We start from the raw sequence: 18,680 nt of genomic DNA on the forward strand, positions 1-18,680 counted from the left end.
CCCAAGGTCTCATAGATTCATTTACTCTAATCCTGCCTTAAAGAATTTCAATATGAGAATAGGTTGGTAGAGATCCTGATGAGTAATAAAATTGAATCAAGTATAAGTGCACCCCATGCTTAGTATTGCTGGTGCACAAACATACTGCCAATATAAAGGAAAAAAAAGGTCTTGTAGATTAATTTACTCCAGCCTGCCTAAAAGAATTTCAAGTGCCACAGCTACTGAGGATTCCCTCTGGTTTTTCTTGTAGTTTAGTAACAGCAACCTAACATTTACGTCGTGAATGTGAACTTTATAGTTGTATAAATGCCATTATCTTTTTTGGAATGTCAAGGAATACCTATATGTGGCAACTTAATCTCACAAATAGCTGTTTTGTGTGTTTAAATATACTTCATTCCTATTATCCAGTTTTGGATCTTTGACTGTATTTACTTATACTTATGGTTGCTGACTTGTTAACTTTATCATGTGTGTTTGTGCACGCTATTCATATAGTGAGTCCTAATAATTCTCATCATTTAATTAACTAACATTTTATTGTTACTCTACATTAATAATATTTCCTTCTCTCCAGGTGTTTAAGGTTTCTGTATCTATTTCTAATCAATAATTAATTGGATATCAAATTATATTACACAGTTGAGATCAAGAAACTGATTTTCATTGATTTTTTTGCCATTGTTTATGAGGATTATATATAGATTTGCTTATACAAGCATTAGTGACAGCATCTTTTTCTTTTTATAACTTCCTTCAGTTGTGGAAGTAAACTTTTGCAAACATATGAATGCTTATAAATAAGTTCTTATTTGAAGTATTGGTAAGCTGTGTGGACCTCAGGAGAAAATAATTTGTGTTTTTATTAGTTTTATAAGGAATTACTTATTTCATTTTTCTTTACATGCTTAGATTCATTGAATATTTGTGATGGTAATATTTATAATACTTTTGATAGCTTTTTTGATTAAATTTTTGATGAAGATTATTTTGCATTATTACCTTATAATTTGGTTTAACCTAAATCTCCTAAGTGGGTCAAGCCTTTTGATATAGCCTGGCATGGTCAGCTGATTAAGGGGCTCGACTTGCAATCTGTGGGTCACGGGTTTGAATCCCGATCCCACCAAACATGCTCGCCCTTTCAGCCATGGGAGTGTTATAATGTGATGGTCAATCCCACTATTCATTGGTAAAAGAGTAGCCCAAGAATTGGCGGTGGGTAGTGATGACTAGCTGCCTTCCCTCTAGTCTTACACTGCTAAATTAGGGGCAGCTAGTGCAGATAGCCCTCGTGTAGCTTTGCACGAAATTCAAAACAAACAAACCTTTTGAGACATTACTGGGATTGTGGCTAGAATCATTCTTCATAGTGATGGTACACAACTGATGATTTGATGCATTGAAATCAATATAAATTTTAGTTCTTCTTGTGTATTGTCATATGATATTAAACACTTCTAATCCATTTGTTATGTTAGGTTTTTTAACTTATAAAATTCTTTTTTGGTTCTTTTTTGGCAATTTTGTAAGTAGTGTGATGACACAAAAAATTATTTTACTTTGGGAAGGGTACTTCATTTCCCTTTCTGGTGCAAAATATTCATACACTCTGATCACAAAAATATGTTCAGATTGAGGATTTTTTATTTTAGGGATGGGGGGATATCTCTTGTACTTAATGGCATTGGAAAACAAAGAAATATGGATCAACTTGAGATACCAGGACCACCCAGAAAGATACCTACAACATGTAGCACTCTACATTTACTGAAAAAATAGATGTACAATATGTAGGCATTATGAGAAATACCAAAACAAGGACAGAAATACAGTGATACAATTACAGTCAGAAACAATTCTCTTAGAAAATGCCAAAATTACATTTATATTTATCTTCTCTCTGTAACTGACCAATTAGGAAATTGGATCATAAGAATTGGATGTATCTCTGCTCCACATGATATTCATAGAGCAATCGCACAATAGAAACATCCTATGAAGTTGTAGATAGCTCGCATGATCAAATCCTGCTACAGAAATAACACATAAGGCTGAATTTAGCACATAACAAAGATGTTTCTAATTAGAACATTAAAAAATTAGATTTTGTGAAGGTTGAAGAAGACTTAATGGATTTTCAGTAGTGGAACAAATAGCAGATTTCAGTGCAGTGTACAGTACTTAGCAAAAACTTCTTTTATATTGACTACTGAGTTAAAGTAAGTTAATTTCTTCATAGAGATAGTTTTATGTGGCTTTGCTTTTTGCATCAATTTTTTCTGCCTGTCCTAATCCTCTGGAATGTTATAAGGTAATTAGTAGTTCGTTAGATATTAAAAGACTTCAATGCTTATGGGTTGCTACAAATGTTGTCATTTAAAGTTAAAAAATGTTTTTAACATTTTCTCACATATTGGATTGAAAATGTCATTTCAGAATTTCCACTTAAAAACTTTGTGAAACTTCCTTGTGGAGGAATAGGAGTAGACTTGGATACTGTATGGAATGAACTTCATACAGCAGATGCTGCACGGATGGCTGCAGGATGTGTAACAGAGCTATCTTTTAAGGTTGCTACAGGGGAAGTGAAGGTAAAACTTGGTAGATTTCTTTGGTAGGGAACGTTAATAATTTTTCTCTCAGGACTGTGAGAAAATAAGTTAGTTATCAATTAGCAGCAGTGGCTGAATTTTATAATATAATAGTCCCTTATTGTTATTTTTTTCATTTATAAGATCATTAATGAATTCCTTTTTTTTTGCATTTATGAGATTATTAACTTTCTTCATTTACATTTGTGACTAAGTATTTCAGGTACTTATTGTATTACATTTTTATTGGATCCTGCTTCTAATATGAATATCCTGTCATTCTAGAATGGTTTTGCTGTTGTTCGGCCTCCTGGCCACCATGCTGAATCTCAACAGGCCATGTGAGTTTTTGGTCACAGTTCTTGATTTTTGACATGGTTATAATATCAGTATTTTACTATATTAAGTTTCTGAAGCAGATACTCAACACTATAAATGATATATTATTGAGGAACTATTTAAAACATTGAAATGATAAACCAAAATCTGCTGTAGGTAGTTTGATACATATATAATGTAAAATTGTGTGAAGTAAAAATGGAGTAGATATAAATTTTTTGATGCAGTATTTTATTTAAGCTGTATGGTATTGTCTCATATTTATATATTACAGCCATAGATAATTACAATAAAACTTGTGATTTAGTGGATATTACATTCTTATAAATGTCTTATTTTGAAGCCTGTAAACAACAAAAGCTGTTTTTTGGAATTATAATTTAGTAGGTGGTCTTCAACATTGCACTCATATATTTACATGCCAGAACTTATGATTTATTTTAATTATATCAGTCAGCTAATCTCTCTTCTTGATGACAAGGATCATTTTAAACCTAGCATTTGGAGTATATCATTGTAAGTGATTAATAGTTTGTTTACTCTTAGCATTCTTATTTTCTTTTGTTCTAGGGGTTTTTGTTATTTCAATTCACTGGCTATTGCTGCTAGGCAGCTGCAACAGAAGCTGAAGTTAGAGAAGATTTTAATAGTAGACTGGGTAACAATCAGCTTTAATATCCTAACCTTTCTAATTCTTAAGTTATCTACTTCAATCGTTCACTTCACATGATTAATTCACCAAAAACTTATCTACTTGAATTATCCATACAGAAAATCTAAGCCATGGAGTTTGGTCACATACTACTTGGTCTTTAGTATTGTGTTGATCATAGAAATATACAGAAGCTTAATGCTTGTATTGCAAGTTTTACGCTTTAGACTTAAGTGTACCACGACTAATGTACTTTAAATTCTGCCACTAGACTATAAAAAACTTCACAGCAGTAAAGTTCAGTGTAAACTTGTGGTTCCCAACCACCATTTTGTGGACCAGTACCAGTCCAAGGGAAGATTTCAGCCAGTTTGCAAAACAGTTGAAAAAAAAATGAGTGTTTTAAGATATATCTACTGAAGCATATTGCTTTACAATGTGATTTAAAAGTACTTTAAAAAACTAATATTTTATGAAGTGGTCTGTGAACTTTTGGAATCAGAAGTAACTTGTTCTCAGTTGGAAAAAGGTTGGGAACCACTTCTCTAAACAACTGCAAATTCTGTCCTTTTCATTTAGTTTTATCTGTTGTGCTACATTACTATCTAAGACATTTTACTACAAATGCTTTTAATAAATTTTAAATATTTGTTATCAAATAGGCTACAAGCAGTTTCAACCAGAATATACAAAATCATATCCAAGGTGTACAAATTTTAAATTAATTTTGTATAACTTTGTCCACAATTAGAAATTTTGTAAATGTTTCAATTCCAGAAAGTTCTGTATGTTATAAAAATTTGATATTCATCAAATGTTACTATAAATTGGATGGTTTTCACTTTAAAAAAGTGAAGAGCCACAGAAAAGTAATTAAGTAACCAAATGAAGCAGTTGGATGTATGTATATGAGAGTGTCATATATAATAATATGTGTACCAACTCAAAGCTTCAACACAGACGCGTAGTAAATCTGACTAGTTACCACTTCAGAAGTGTTTTTAACATTATTTGTTACAAAAAACATTCAATGACAAAATGTGTCAGTTTGCTTAGAAGCCAGAGTGTTGTAGTGTAAACTGTGTCATCACTTGCCTTAGCATGACTGCTTTTTTTTTATGGTAGTTCTGTAGACTTCTGTAAAGTTTGATTGGTTTATTTTATAGGATGTTCATCATGGTAATGGGCTTCAGCAGATTTTTTACAATGATCCTCAAGTTCTTTATATTTCTCTTCACCGTCATGATGATGGGAACTTCTTTCCTGGAACAGGTGGTCTCGAAGAAGTAAATTTATTTTTGTTAATTTTTTATTAATAACATAGAAATTAACATAACCACAACTTCTCATACTTTTTATTTTGTGGTTTTATTGTTAAAATGACAAGCTCATGTAACCTTAGGTATTTTGATTTCAAGTCTGCAATCACATTAGTGATTGTAACATAAATATAATTAGTTAATGTAATTACCTGTGGTTCACTATATTAGTACATGTTTAACAAAGATAGAAATGTATAAAAGTCAGTCTTTAATCTCAACCTGTAAGATGTGTTGTAAGATTTATTTTGTTATTTTATACCCTGAACTTTTCACTTGATTTCTACTCATATTTAGTGGTCTATCAATGAAAGCCAAAAGATATACAATTTTTATTTTGACAGTGAATAGCTAACAACTGAAAAATTAAAACAAGGTTTGTATTCCATTGACATGTATCTTCTTTTAGTCTTATGTTTTGTTATTCAGTTGTCATAAGTTGTTTGAAGGGAAGTAGGCTTTATTGTAGGAATCATTTTCACTCAATACCTACGAAACTGTACACTTTTTTTGTGTGTATTTTAAGTTTTGGGTAAGTGTGATGCATTTTCTTTCACTTCATTCACAACATTACTTTTACTTTCTTCTATGCAAGTTATGTTTGTTTGCATTAGTTCTGTATAGTGGTGGAGCCCTGGTTGATTGTTTTATGGATTTTTTATATGAATTATTGATTAAATTAAAAGAAAATACATAAAATAAGCTAGTGAAACACATACTGAGAACACAGAACAGAGAAATAATCCTTCCATGTTTCACCTTTAAAAACTTTTATTAAAATATTCCATGTTAAAAAAGTCACCCTAGACCTGTTTTTGAAAAACCTACAAGTTGAGTTTTGTTCTCCTTTAAGACTATAATATCACTGGTTCCACATCATTCTTTCCACATTAATTTTCTGTTTGCATTATTCCCATATTTTTATCAATTAAACAGCTTGTTAATTGCATGTTGTTTTTGTATTAAGTTCCATATTTTGATAATTTCATATCATTCTCCCTGTATTTTCCTCACTGTTAGTTGTATGTCTTAATTTTTTAAGTTGATATTTTTCTGTGGCAGGTAGGTACTGGTGATGGTTTGGGATACAATGTGAATATTCCCTGGGCTGGTGGACTTAACCCTTCATTAGGAGATGCTGAGTATATCGCTGCTTTCAGGTCAGTTGGTATACATACATACAAGAACAATTTCATTTTTAATCCTTAAATGTAAAAACTGATTTGTGACTTTTAATACCAAGTAGATCAGTGGTTCTTACCCTTTTTTGCTCTAAGCCCCACCTCGACACCTCAAAAAACTTGATGCCCCCTTAATATAAAAATAAATTTGGTGTTGAAAAGGTATAATAATATAATGTAAAATTTAGAAATTTACCAAAAAAATAGGAGCTTAATTTTTCTTATTATAGCATTTTAAAATTGTCCCCCTGTGGAGCGTGAACTCCACGTTCAGAATCACTGAAGTAGATGTTAATTTCTGTATATAAATTTCAAACAAAACATTTTTTTAGTAAGTTGTATCCTTATGAAATGCATTTCTTCTGATTAATATGAAACTGAAAAGTTGGAAATTGGTATGTATATGTAAAAATACTCATATTAGGAATATTTCTCAATGAGATTAGTTAACTCAAACTCTTTGAACAGTTAAAAGGCTTTAGAACATCCTGGAAAATATGTTTTCATAATTTCATCAGAATGAATATAATGCTTAAAACTTTAAGACTATAAATAAACAAATGATAGACAACCAAGCCTTTTATTCACTTTCTCAGCTGTACCAAGAATAGATAGCACTAATTCTGTTCTTTTTTAAACATTATACAAATGTTATGCTTTAAGTTAATGAAAATTTAAACAAAACTTACAGAGCAGTGCTTTATCACTATACACATGACAAAAAACTAATTTAATTAAAAGAAAATGTCAGGTAACCTCAAGTCATAATGATATTAACATTTAAATTAACAATGGCGTAAAATTAAAAACTCCTTAATTTTCTTGGAAAGGCAGAGGAACTGTCTGTTCATTAAAAAAGTAGAAATGTTTTATACATTATATTCTACAATTTACTTTCTAGATGCATATGTTATGATAGCTCACTTAATTTGAGATTTGCATGCTACTAGCTTTGAGCTACCTCCAACCTAAATAACATGTATAACATGAACTGCTCTAGTATATGATGTCATCATCATCGTGGGATGATAATAGCCCTCCAACAAGAGGATGGGCAACACAACCTTCTTGCACAGTAGCCCCCCCTCCAAACACTTGGATTCAAATTTATTCAGTCTTTTCCTTGTCATTGTCTTGAATGGATGTGTTCCAAAATTGTTAATCAGTTACTTGAGATTTGTGACAGTTTATGATCATGTTAATTTTGTTCATGTTTCACATAACCAGTGATTTCCTGCCATTATGACTTCTCAAGTGACAGTAGCTTTCACTTCATCCCATGATAATTACGATGTTCTTAACATGGTACCTGTGACTACTGGAGGCTCAATGTATGTGAAGGACATGACAGCCATTGTTTAATGTGTTGTTGATTCCTTCATGCACAGTGGGCCTCCTCCTCCCATTTCTTCCCCACAGTTTGATACTGGCTAGGAGGAAGATGAATTCATTCAACTGTTCCCTACACTGGTTTTGCTTTGGGTACAGCCTTACCAATTAAGGGCAGTCCTCAACCTTCCACTCTATTTCAGGATATGATTTCTCAAGTATGTTCCTTTCTTGCTCTTTTGCCTGTGTTTTTCGGTTCTTCCTGTTCCTTGCTCCATCAAACTCGGGATTATTTAGTATTTCTTCCCTTGCCTGATTTTAGGGTTCACACTGATTATTTTCTTGAATAAGTTCACACTTTTACCAACATGCCTTACCTCTTTGCCTTCTTGATTCTTTTATTCTGGTTTACAGCCATTCATCCTTTCGTTTTCAAAATTCCCAGTCATTAGAATATTTTTTGCCTGCTTAGGGAGTGGACTCTTTGTCTTCTGTTTCACTCTCTAGTGCCCAATTTTAGTGGCTTTTATCTTTTTCTCACTGCCTTTCTACAATACCTCTCCTCTCTATACTAAATGTCTGAAGCACTTCATCATGCTCCAGAAGGATTTTATGGAGAAGTTCATTTCCTTCTTGTTACCATACTGGACTGTGCTCTACTTCTGCTCTATTCCTCCTTACTTGGCTCATCTGCTGCTGGGACTTGTTGAGTCTTACTAATATATGCCTACCTCCTTCTTTTATGCATAATCTTTATCTGGTTCCCTTCCTTTGGTTAGATGTCTTCAGTGGCATTCCTGGTTCAATGTAGACCTGGGCTAAAGCAGCCCAGCATCAGTCTTCTTTATCTTCCTTGGTTTCTTCTCTTTCCCAACCTCACCCTTCAACTCCTGTTCCTCTACTGGATCAGTCTGACCTTACCCTTCCCATTCTAGCTTCCAGACCTTACTCTTCTTCCCACCCTCTCAGTTACTTGTTCCATATCTCATCAGTGACTATTTGGTCAGATTAAGCCCAGTGGGTGCCTGTCTTTTAATGTTTGAACCAGTCTCTCCTCCATTTCAATGTGGGATTCTAGCTATTCTGTGTGAGGAGGTGAAAATCGTCTCGAAAGTTAGCATGATGCTCATCTCTTCGCACCTTCCCGCCCATCCTCACCACATTCAGTGCTCTTTCTTCTTACCTCATCTAAGAATAAAATTAATTCAAGTGCAAGTACTTAAAGGGAGCTACTGTACAAGAAGGTTGTGTCACTATACTATTGGTGGAGGGCTATTTTTGCATAATGATAACATTGTGTACCTGTACAGTTCATGTTAAACACGTTTTTTAAGTGGTAATTAGCTTCAGGCTAGTGGCATGCAAGTTTCACAGGCAGGTGTGTGGAGGTGAGAATCTATCAGAAGTGTGTGTATATTCAGGTAAGTAAAATGTTGGCATTTATGATTTCAAAGTGTTCAGTTTTGCCTGTCCATTTAAAGATATAGATGTTACTATCAGTTCATTTACTTCCTACACTTAGAGTGTGACAGCAAGTCTCAGAAGATGCATGACACTAATTAAGTTGTTTATATTCATCACAGGACTGTTGTGATGCCCATTGCTGAGGAGTTTAACCCAGAAATTGTTCTTGTGGCTGCAGGTTTTGATGCAGCGCAAGGCCACTCTCATCAACTTGGTGGTTACACTGTCTCTCCAGCCTGTAGGTTACATGATATTTTTATGAAAGAAAACTATATTAAATTATATTAGAGCAGTTTCTAAGAGTAAGAGTATGAGCATTTTAGATGAATGAAAATGAAATTATTCTGTACTTCAAGTTTAATTTATTTATAATATTATGAGAAGGTGTGATAAACTACATCCACATTACCTTAACACAATTGCTGCTAACACTGTGTCTACTTTGTGATTACTGAATATATTTTATATTGGTGTTAACAGTTTTTTTTATATGCTAAATAATCCTTAATTCCAAAACATACTTACCTCCTCTCACACTACAGTTATTACTCGACTGCCAGTTTATTTCTTTGCTCATCTAAGCATTCGTCTGATTTTTCTCGCTTGCTCCAGTCTTTTATACCCCACTTAATTGCCCTTGGCGATATTTGTCTTGTGACACTCTTATTCTGATACTGTGTATAAACACCTCATTCAGAGAATGTTATCACCTTTTCTCAACAAAGTGTCATTAATGGGTTTCTCAGTGCTATGATTGTTCACAGATACTTTGAGTGTTCTCCATGTTACTTAGTTGATGTTTCATAAAAAAAAATGTTGGTTGGCAAACCAACTTACGGTATGATATTCTGGATTATTATTTCCAGCACAGAGGCATATCAGGTCTCTCATCCTACCTTTGATATATAGCATCACACAACAATCTCAGTTGAGAGTGTCAGTGATCTTATTCATAGTGAAATGGAGACATAATATATTCAGTTTGGTGATGTTCCTCCAGAGGCTCTGAGGCTGAAATTGAGGGCGATCCTGGACATTCTGGAGAGAATTTAGATTCGTTTTTTCCTGCCTTCTTTTATTTTGTTTCGTTCTCAGTCCTCCTGTGGGACAGTGGTAAATTTGCATACTTGCAACACTAGAATCTGGGGATTCGATTCCCTATAGTGGGCACAGCAAATAACCCAATGTTCCTTTACTCTAAAAGATAAACTTACCTGGCAAAATGTTGTTCCGAACAATGGTAATAAGAACAGTTTTTTAAAGAAATGAAAAAGGAGGCCACTTTGGAATAAGCTGCCTCTCATTTGTTTTCTTAAGTTGGTTCATTGAGAGTGTGATGTTTTTGGTCTTTCCCAAATTGCTTTTGAGCCTGCATCTTACTTGATGACTGAAAGGTCTGGGAGCGAATATTTTGTTTTCTTTCCATCCACAGACATTGTGGTTCATGCAGGAAGGTCTACTGCTCAGTTACATGAAGGGACAGCTATTCCTTATCCATCAAGGTTGTCGGAACTACATGATTTAGCCTATCACCGCCAGGTGGAAGCATATTCCGACTCTCAAATAATACATCTGCTCCCTGAAATTAGGAGTTCTAAGGTGGAGTTTGTAGTTAACCTGAATAGATCAATATCCCCTGGTGGGACAGGGGTAAGTCTACAGACTTACAACTCCAAAATCCAACATGTTGTTTTCCTAACAATAAACTTTGTCAGAAGACTCAGGATCACCAACTTCATTTATGAGATGGAACCATTGTTAACGTGCACATTGGTTCAGTTGTCGACTTCTACATTCATCCATATTGCCATTGACATCTTGACTTTCATTAGCTTCTACAGGGGGTCTTATTTCCGCCCCTATTCGAGGGTCCCGACTCCCGATATCAGCCCCTCAGTATATTGGGGGGGGGGGCTCGGATCCGACGTGTGGTAACCTTAACCATGGATCCATGGGCATTACAGGTTCTTGAGTGAATATTAGTCATTCCATTCACATCTTTAACACCATTATCCACCCAAGCTGTAGGGCTTCCATCTCCCACAGATCCTTTGATTTTGGAACTTTAGTTCTGTGACTATTATAGTTTGGTTGGTCTGGGGTAGAGAGAGAGAGAGAGTCATGCTAGTTCATCCAGGGTTTTATTCCGGTCTGTCATTGGGCCTAAGAATAGAGGAGATTGGTGTCCAGTCATTGATATTTCTCACCTATATCAATTCTTAGATTCTCCAAGGTTCAGGAGTGACTCATTCTTCAATATGAGTTGGCATATTTTACTAGGATTGTAGATGTCGAAGCTCGTTGTAGCTGTCTCCTATTGGCGTTTATTGTGCACAAGGGTCAGATACTGTAGTTCAAGGTTTTTACCTTCGGACTAGCATTGGCACCACATGGATTCTGCTTTTTCTTGTCACCTCCATTCCCTAGCCCTGTGCACACACCATTTCATGGATGACTGGTTACTGCTAGCACCATCTGATCAATCGTTAGAACATCACACCCAATATCTACTTTCAGAAACAACTAAGGCAGGCTTTATTGTCTGAGCTGAGACATCTGTTCATGCTCCAACTGAATATATTGTCAGTCTGGGTATTTTTTTCATCACGATTCTCAATGAGGCTCAGCTGACTTCCATCTGGCTCCACATTATGGAACAGGTAGCCCGACTCTTACCTCTCCTTCTCCCACTGCACGGATTATTCTTTCTCTTTTAGGAATGTGGGCATCACTCGAATCTGTCATGCCTTTGGGATGAGTGCACGTGAGATCCTTTCAATGGCCTCTATATGACCAAGGTATGATAATCATCAATTCATTGGATTCCCGAGTTCCCTTATTCAGGATCATTCTTTGATCTCAAGGGGGTTTTTTAAGTCAGGACACTTGTAAGATATGGGTTCCTCTGCTGCCATCTTGTCCAGTGATCCATCTCTTCATGAATGCCTCGCTTCAGGGATGTGGTGCATATCCTAATAGTCAGCACTTCTATGCACAAATCTTGAGGTTTCACTACACAATGTTTTAGTCCTTCTTGCTCTTCAAAAGGCAATGCCTCATGGTATGGTCTTATTAAGAGGAAAATCACCAGGTTTCACTCCGACAATTCCACACTGGTGTCTTGCATTTCCCATTAAGGAGGCACATGGTTCTGGACTCCTTGTTTTCGACCCTTGGATCTCATTTCTTGGGACCACTCCTATCATATCACCCTACTAGATTGCCAAGTTCCTCGGGTGATGGCTACAGTAACAGATCACTTATCTTGACCCAAAAAGATTCTCCCAACAGAATAGATGCTGCATCTCAAGGTTCTGTTGGATTAGCTCTCATTTTGAAACCTGATGATTGATAGGTTGGGCACTCATTGGAACAACCAACTACTGACAATTTGGTCTCAAGTACCTCACCTTCGGGCTTTGGCAATGGATACATTCCATCAGGACAGGATGAGATTACAACTCTAGACCTTACCTTAAATTCATATGTTACTCAAGTTACTAACTATGACTTGTTCCAACCCATTGTCGGGTCCTGTTGATAGCATCGTATTGGCAACTACACTCTGATTTCTGCTACTGTGGTATCTTCAGGAGTGCCCACCTCTTACATTTCTTTGGCCATCTCTTCGAAGGCAGCCATGATCTGACATGGTACACCCGGCTATCCAAAAGCTCAAGCTCCAGGCATGTGGAGGTTATGCAGTCTTTCACTCAGCATCGGGGTTTAATTTCTAAGGTTGCCAACTGTCGCAGTCTTTGCTCAGTCCTGCGATGGACATTTATCAACAAAAGTGGCACACATATCGGCAATGGTGTATTGAGAAGAGGTTGAACCCACTTTAATCAGAAGAGTCAACCATAACTCGTTTTTTGACTTGGCTATTTGGCTAGGGTTTTGCATCTTCCACAATCGCCCTGTATAAGGCAGTCTTATCGACTACCATTCAACACTCAAGACAAAAATTCTTTGAGTTCCCAGTACTCTCTGTATTCTTCAAGTCACTTTGGGTCCTTTATTCCAAACGACCATTCCAGTTGCCTAACTGGTGTATTAAGGTTACATTACATGCCCTTTGTTAACACCTGTTTGAGACCTTAGTCTCATATACCATGTATCACCTTTACCTAAATGTTTATTTTTCGTTGCTGCTGACCTACAGACATCACCGAGCAGAGTGATTTGCATTGATTGTCCACAGGAAGCTTAGTCATTCTACCTACATCCTAAGACCAGTTCTTCTTACCTAAGACACTGTCAGCCAGAGAAGGGGATAAATCCTTTTCACCGATTCATCTGATCACTATTTCTCATGTCTATGACCAACTGTTGCAGTCTTTGCTTAGTCCTGCAATGGACATTTATCAACAAAAGTGGCACACATATTGGCAATGTTGTATTGAGAAGAGGTTGCACTCACTTCAATCAGAAGAGCCAACCATAACACGTTTTTGGACCTGGCTCTTTGGCTAGGGATTTGCATCTTCCACATTCAAGGTGGGTACGAAATTGATTCATATTGCTTATTTTGGGTTCTCTTTGAAGGTGAGGAATCTTCTACGAGTCATGTCTAATCAGATTCGTCATATTTCTATGTCCTTAGTGGCCCAGTTGAATTGCCTGCTGGAGGCCATTGTGCAGACTGATATCTGGACCTTCTCCAATACTTTCATCTCATATTACTTGCATGATCTGGCAGTATCTTCATCTGAGGGTTTTAGAATACCTCCATAGCTATCTTAACCACTTCTATGAGATTATACATAGGGGTGTGTATTTTCATTACTACGCTTGTCTTTTCTTTACCCTTCAGTGCCCCTTACCTTGTTTTCACAGGATCTCACTCTGTGGCAAGTGTTGCCCAAGCAGGTATGTTTTTACCAAACCAATTCTGCACAAGCAACCACTGATTCAATATACTTTATTTAGGTTGCAACAGGCTCTGTAGAAATGAGGTGTTCCATAAGATCACCTAGAGGCTGACTTGGTGATATTACTGTACTATGCTGGACCACCACTCATGGACTATCATGAGTAAAGCATAAGGGGATCCTGTCCATCCCTGCCAATCATGGGATTGAATAAATCAGGGTCGGTTTGCTTTTAAAAATGTGCATTACCCCCCAGGTTCCAATGGTGGAGCTAGGGAGTCCTTACCACATCCAGTTTCCAGTCACTGGCATGGTGGACAGAAGCTTTTCCTCCAGAGTGTTAGAGTGAATTTCCTCCACTCTTGGAGAAGAGGGTGAAGTTGGGGGCCCTCCTACCTATGTCACTGGATGTTTCTTTCCAGATGTCAGTAGGAGAGGCACCAGCCTACGCGGGAGCCTACCAGTTCAGATTTGACACTCAGCTATCCAATTGGGTTGAGCGTGGCCCTTCTATTTGATCGACATTTTTTCAGTACATTGTTCATGGAAGAGAGTCCATTGTCTCCTCTTAATTCTGAATGCAGAGTGGTTTCATCCTAGATCCTTGGTTGAGCACAATCTGTTCCACATCCTCCCCATAATTCTGGGGGTAAGAGTAAGGGGAGTAAGTTGGGGAGTAAGGCATGCAAGATCCTGTCATTCTGAGCCTGGGATGTTACCTTTCAGACTTCATCAGGTTGAAGAGAAGGTTTGTCCACTTCGGGGTTGCTTACCTTCTCCTCATGATTCCAATGGCTTGGAACTCATTAATCCGTGTTATCAGCTGTGTATTGATTTTAATGTTTTTTTCTTGTATTTTATAGAATCCTCACATAAAAGTTTTAAAATTCTCCAATAACTAAAGAAGCAAGTATTGTATTTAATTGCTACATGACACAGTGATAATTACAAAATCTAAGAGTCTAAAAACCACCAAAATATTTGGCATGCTCAACATTAAGATATTGGAAATATAGACACAAGACAAATGTTTTAATGTTCTCAACTACAAATATTTTATAAACTACATCACTAACAGCATAAAACACAAATATATTCAAGATTAACAGGTGAGAGTAAATTTCAAAATTTATGTGCTAATGAAATATCTATTGAATGAAAAATTACAGTCATATTCCAGTTGCCACCTGTTTTGCAAGTTGTATGAAAAAATAAGCATGAAATATGTTAGTTGAAAAGGCAGTATCAGTATTAAAAGTTTAACTAGCATCATCTATCTATATATATATACAAGGAAAATAGTATGAGTTCATAGCACAGATGTATAATTGAGGTAACAGTTACCCTTGTAAAATTGTCAATATTTTATGACAGATTCAGGTGAAAGAATTACCTCGTTTAGCACCTTTTTCTTCTGAAAATTGTACAATCCTGTCCTGATTGCTCAATGATCCAAACTGATGTTACCACTGTTTGACTAGTCCTAAGTAGAAAAAAGTAACTTCTCCTTTTTTGTGAGTTATGTTACTTGTTATTAGATATGATGCTACACCAAGATGATAAACAATTGTAGCATCTGACACTTAATATGGGTATTCTTGGGCTGCAAATTAGCTGCAGCAATTATCGGTTGAATCACATCATCGGTTATCCAATGTGTAAGCTACCTTTTCAGAACTTGTATTGCATACGAGAGAGATATAGATATTTTGGCAATAAAGCTAGAAAAAACAACCTTCACTTTCCAAATGATAATATGAATACTTTTTATTTCAGCTAGCATTTCACCATTGCAGTTTCATCAGGGCTAGTAGTAAAAGAACTGTATACTACTTGATGAAAGCTATCTGTATGTTTCTAAAACATAAGTATCTGAAATTAGATACCTGAACCTACAGGGATACCTTTTGGATATCCAAATTTGAACATTTATTTCTGTGTCATCTTAAAGACTTTAAATGTTATATGATCGGGTTTATACAAACATGAGAATTCACTCAGATGCATTTCATCTAGCAGTGTATACTTGACTTTTGGTTCATCCATATAGCACTAACTCATGGATTCTTTTTTATCTCTATTGGCCAAAAGCTAAAACAAAGGTCTTTAGTTCATATTTTCTGCCAAGTTTTCTAAGTCAGAAATACAAACCACACAAAAAGTTAGATACCATCAATTCAGTTTTTGGAAATATTAAATCAATTTCATGCTTTAATAAAGTGAAAATTTTACAAAACAACAAAAGGTTCCCTTTAACCATACATTTGATAAAGACTAGATTTTCAGAAAATAAAATGTTGGGTAATCCCAAGGTTACCACAGTTATAACACATATATTAACAAAGATATCAAATTAAAAGTATTAATGAATAAAATACCAGTCTCTACATGTGGAAACAATATATGATTATGTACATCTCTGTATAACCATTATATATGGCTCTACTTCTTATAGTATACTTGAATATGATTATACCTGTCAACTGGTATCATAATAATCTGTATACACTGAAATTTTCTTACCTTTATATATCTAAATCTAGATATCAATGCATGAGCAAAATCTTTATATTTTTGTCTACTTATATGATCAACTTATCTGTATTGAATTATTGTGACATTTACCAGGACTTTTCAGTTCCTTTTACCAGCAAACTTGGTGCAGTTATAACTGAAATACGATAATGACTGTAAAATGTTGCATTCCACAACATGAGTTTAAAGTAAAAAAATATCTGAATATACTTATCAGTACTTGACTGTCTTTGTCTAAGCAATAACTATGTATCTAAATCTTTCTATGTATCTGATTTAATTATCTATCATTTTGTAATTGCTTAATACGGAAAGTGGACTTATCCTCATCATGGGTTATTGGGTTTATTTTCTGATTTTAAGAATTTATCGTGTGTTCTATATTTCTTTTTTTTTTACAGGACATTGCCAGATTACCCATTAAAATGACAGTGTATGATATTTTTGTATTTATGTTTACTAACTAAAAGGCTTAAAGATATTAGACTCAGTTTTCACAAGTAATTGTTCATAGATAATTTTGTGTAGGTACACTAATGAATCTGTTAATTTTTCTGAATGGATTTAATGTGACAATGCAGGTGATTTTTCAACATATGAATCAGACAGAAATGTGTTCTTCCTATTCTCAAATAAGCCTGTCTAACCATCTGTTGCTTAAACAGGGGTTTTCTTTCAGTTTTTTTCTTGAGGGAAGGATTTTATCTGGTGACTAATGTGCTCGGGGTCCCATGATTTGTTTTATAAGTATGTCTAAAAGAGTACTTGTCATTTTCATGCCAGAAGTTTTCATCTTGAAATAAAACCCTCAAATTTTCAAAAATTCTAAGAAGGGAAGGCTTGAATGTAGGGAAAGAAAAATGTATTTATAACCATTACATTCATGTGAAATAATTAAGCATGTGATTATTTAGAGCACGGAAAGCTCAAGAAACACAGTTTGTATAATTAGGCTACTGAACAGTTCTACAGTTATCAGACAAAGTACATGAGCAGATTAGAAATGTTCACAGAAATTGCAAATATGTATATTTACCACTTTAAGATACAAATATGATATTTTTTTATTTAAGTCTGCATTTATTATATTGAAAGATTTTAATAGTAATGTTTTCTTACAATGTTTCATGATGCTCATTATTTTATGTTCTAATTCTGGTAGTACTCTGTACTATTTGAATTTTACTTTAGTTTATTAAGAAACTACTCAATACTAAGATTTTAATTTTGTGTTATTGTTAATATGTTAAGCTGTTTTAGGATTTCTGTTGATTTTCATGTTATATTTCATAGGTTTTGGCTTCCTCACTAAACAATTAATGCAGTTGGCTAAAGGAAAGCTAGTGATGGCTTTAGAAGGAGGGTATGTATCATTCATTAATTTCAAAATTTATAGAATATTTTTTAGAGTTTACACATTTATATTTGTAACATTTTACAGAGCTTATAATAAGGTGGTGTTATTTGAGCTATATTTTCTAATGTTAACAAGACCAATCTTATAAAAATACTAGTAAATGTACTCTCACTATGGTATTTAGTTCATTGGCTTCAAGAAGATGGCAAGACAGCATGCATGTGCATCACTTGCCGTGTGAGGTTACTGAATATAGGCAATCAACAAAGATACCAATGTTAGATGCAGCATTAAATGTCACTTTAGTTTGGCATTTGTTTCAAAATGACTGCTAAAACGGATGTTGTATATCCTACTGCTTATCCATTTAAATGCTATACTTGGAGTTCCACTTGAGTTCCTTTATCAACTTTAATCAGAATTGGTTCAGCCAGGTCATCACAATTTGTGATGTCAAGATGCTAGACACATGAATAAATTCACTTAATATTTGTATAGCCCTTGTTACTGTAAATATAAATAAACTGAAACCTAATTTAACCCGATGACTACCGGCTACTAACTTTCTTAGTATCAAAGTATTTATGAATTTTCGAAATATTCGTCCACTAGTTTTATTGTTGGAATGAAATATAGCAAGACTTGCATTGCCTACCTACATTTGGGTTTAAGAAACATAAAGCCTATTACTTTCAATAAATTTAGTTTTTTTGCATTATGATCTTTAATATCTTGGAAAATTACATTAGGAAATCGTATTTATAAGAAATGATTACAATATTTATATTTGCTACAGATTTGAACTTATTACTTTTAATGTTTTAGTACATTATTTTGAAATCCCCAAAAAATTGTATCCTCCATAAAATGCAAATTTTATCTATTTTTAATTTTTTTAATAATCACGTATACTTCTTATGGTTTCAAGTAATATACAGACCCGTACATATTATTTGTAAATAAACCTAAACAATAAATGAGTATTTTTATTTTTAACTAGGATTTCATGTTTATGTACATAAAAACATTTTAATTT

The 18,680-nt window shown here is 34.7% G+C and overlaps 1 protein-coding gene across 1 annotated transcript in view; it reads left to right on the forward strand.

Annotated features, from left to right (window-relative positions):
* LOC106472063 (histone deacetylase 4-like) overlaps positions 1-18,680 on the forward strand; it is a 60,805-nt gene that overhangs the window by 31,655 nt on the left and 10,470 nt on the right. The window contains exons 12-18 of the mRNA XM_022400674.1: positions 2,443-2,597; positions 2,883-2,938; positions 3,507-3,594; positions 4,755-4,874; positions 5,970-6,067; positions 9,001-9,119; positions 17,581-17,650. Coding sequence (XP_022256382.1) covers positions 2,443-2,597; positions 2,883-2,938; positions 3,507-3,594; positions 4,755-4,874; positions 5,970-6,067; positions 9,001-9,119; positions 17,581-17,650 — 706 coding nt within the window. The remainder of the gene's footprint in view (positions 1-2,442; positions 2,598-2,882; positions 2,939-3,506; positions 3,595-4,754; positions 4,875-5,969; positions 6,068-9,000; positions 9,120-17,580; positions 17,651-18,680) is intronic.

The sequence above is a fragment of the Limulus polyphemus genome, unplaced genomic scaffold, assembly GCF_000517525.1.
Source record: "Limulus polyphemus unplaced genomic scaffold, Limulus_polyphemus-2.1.2 Scaffold5058, whole genome shotgun sequence".
NCBI lineage: Eukaryota > Metazoa > Arthropoda > Merostomata > Xiphosura > Limulidae > Limulus > Limulus polyphemus.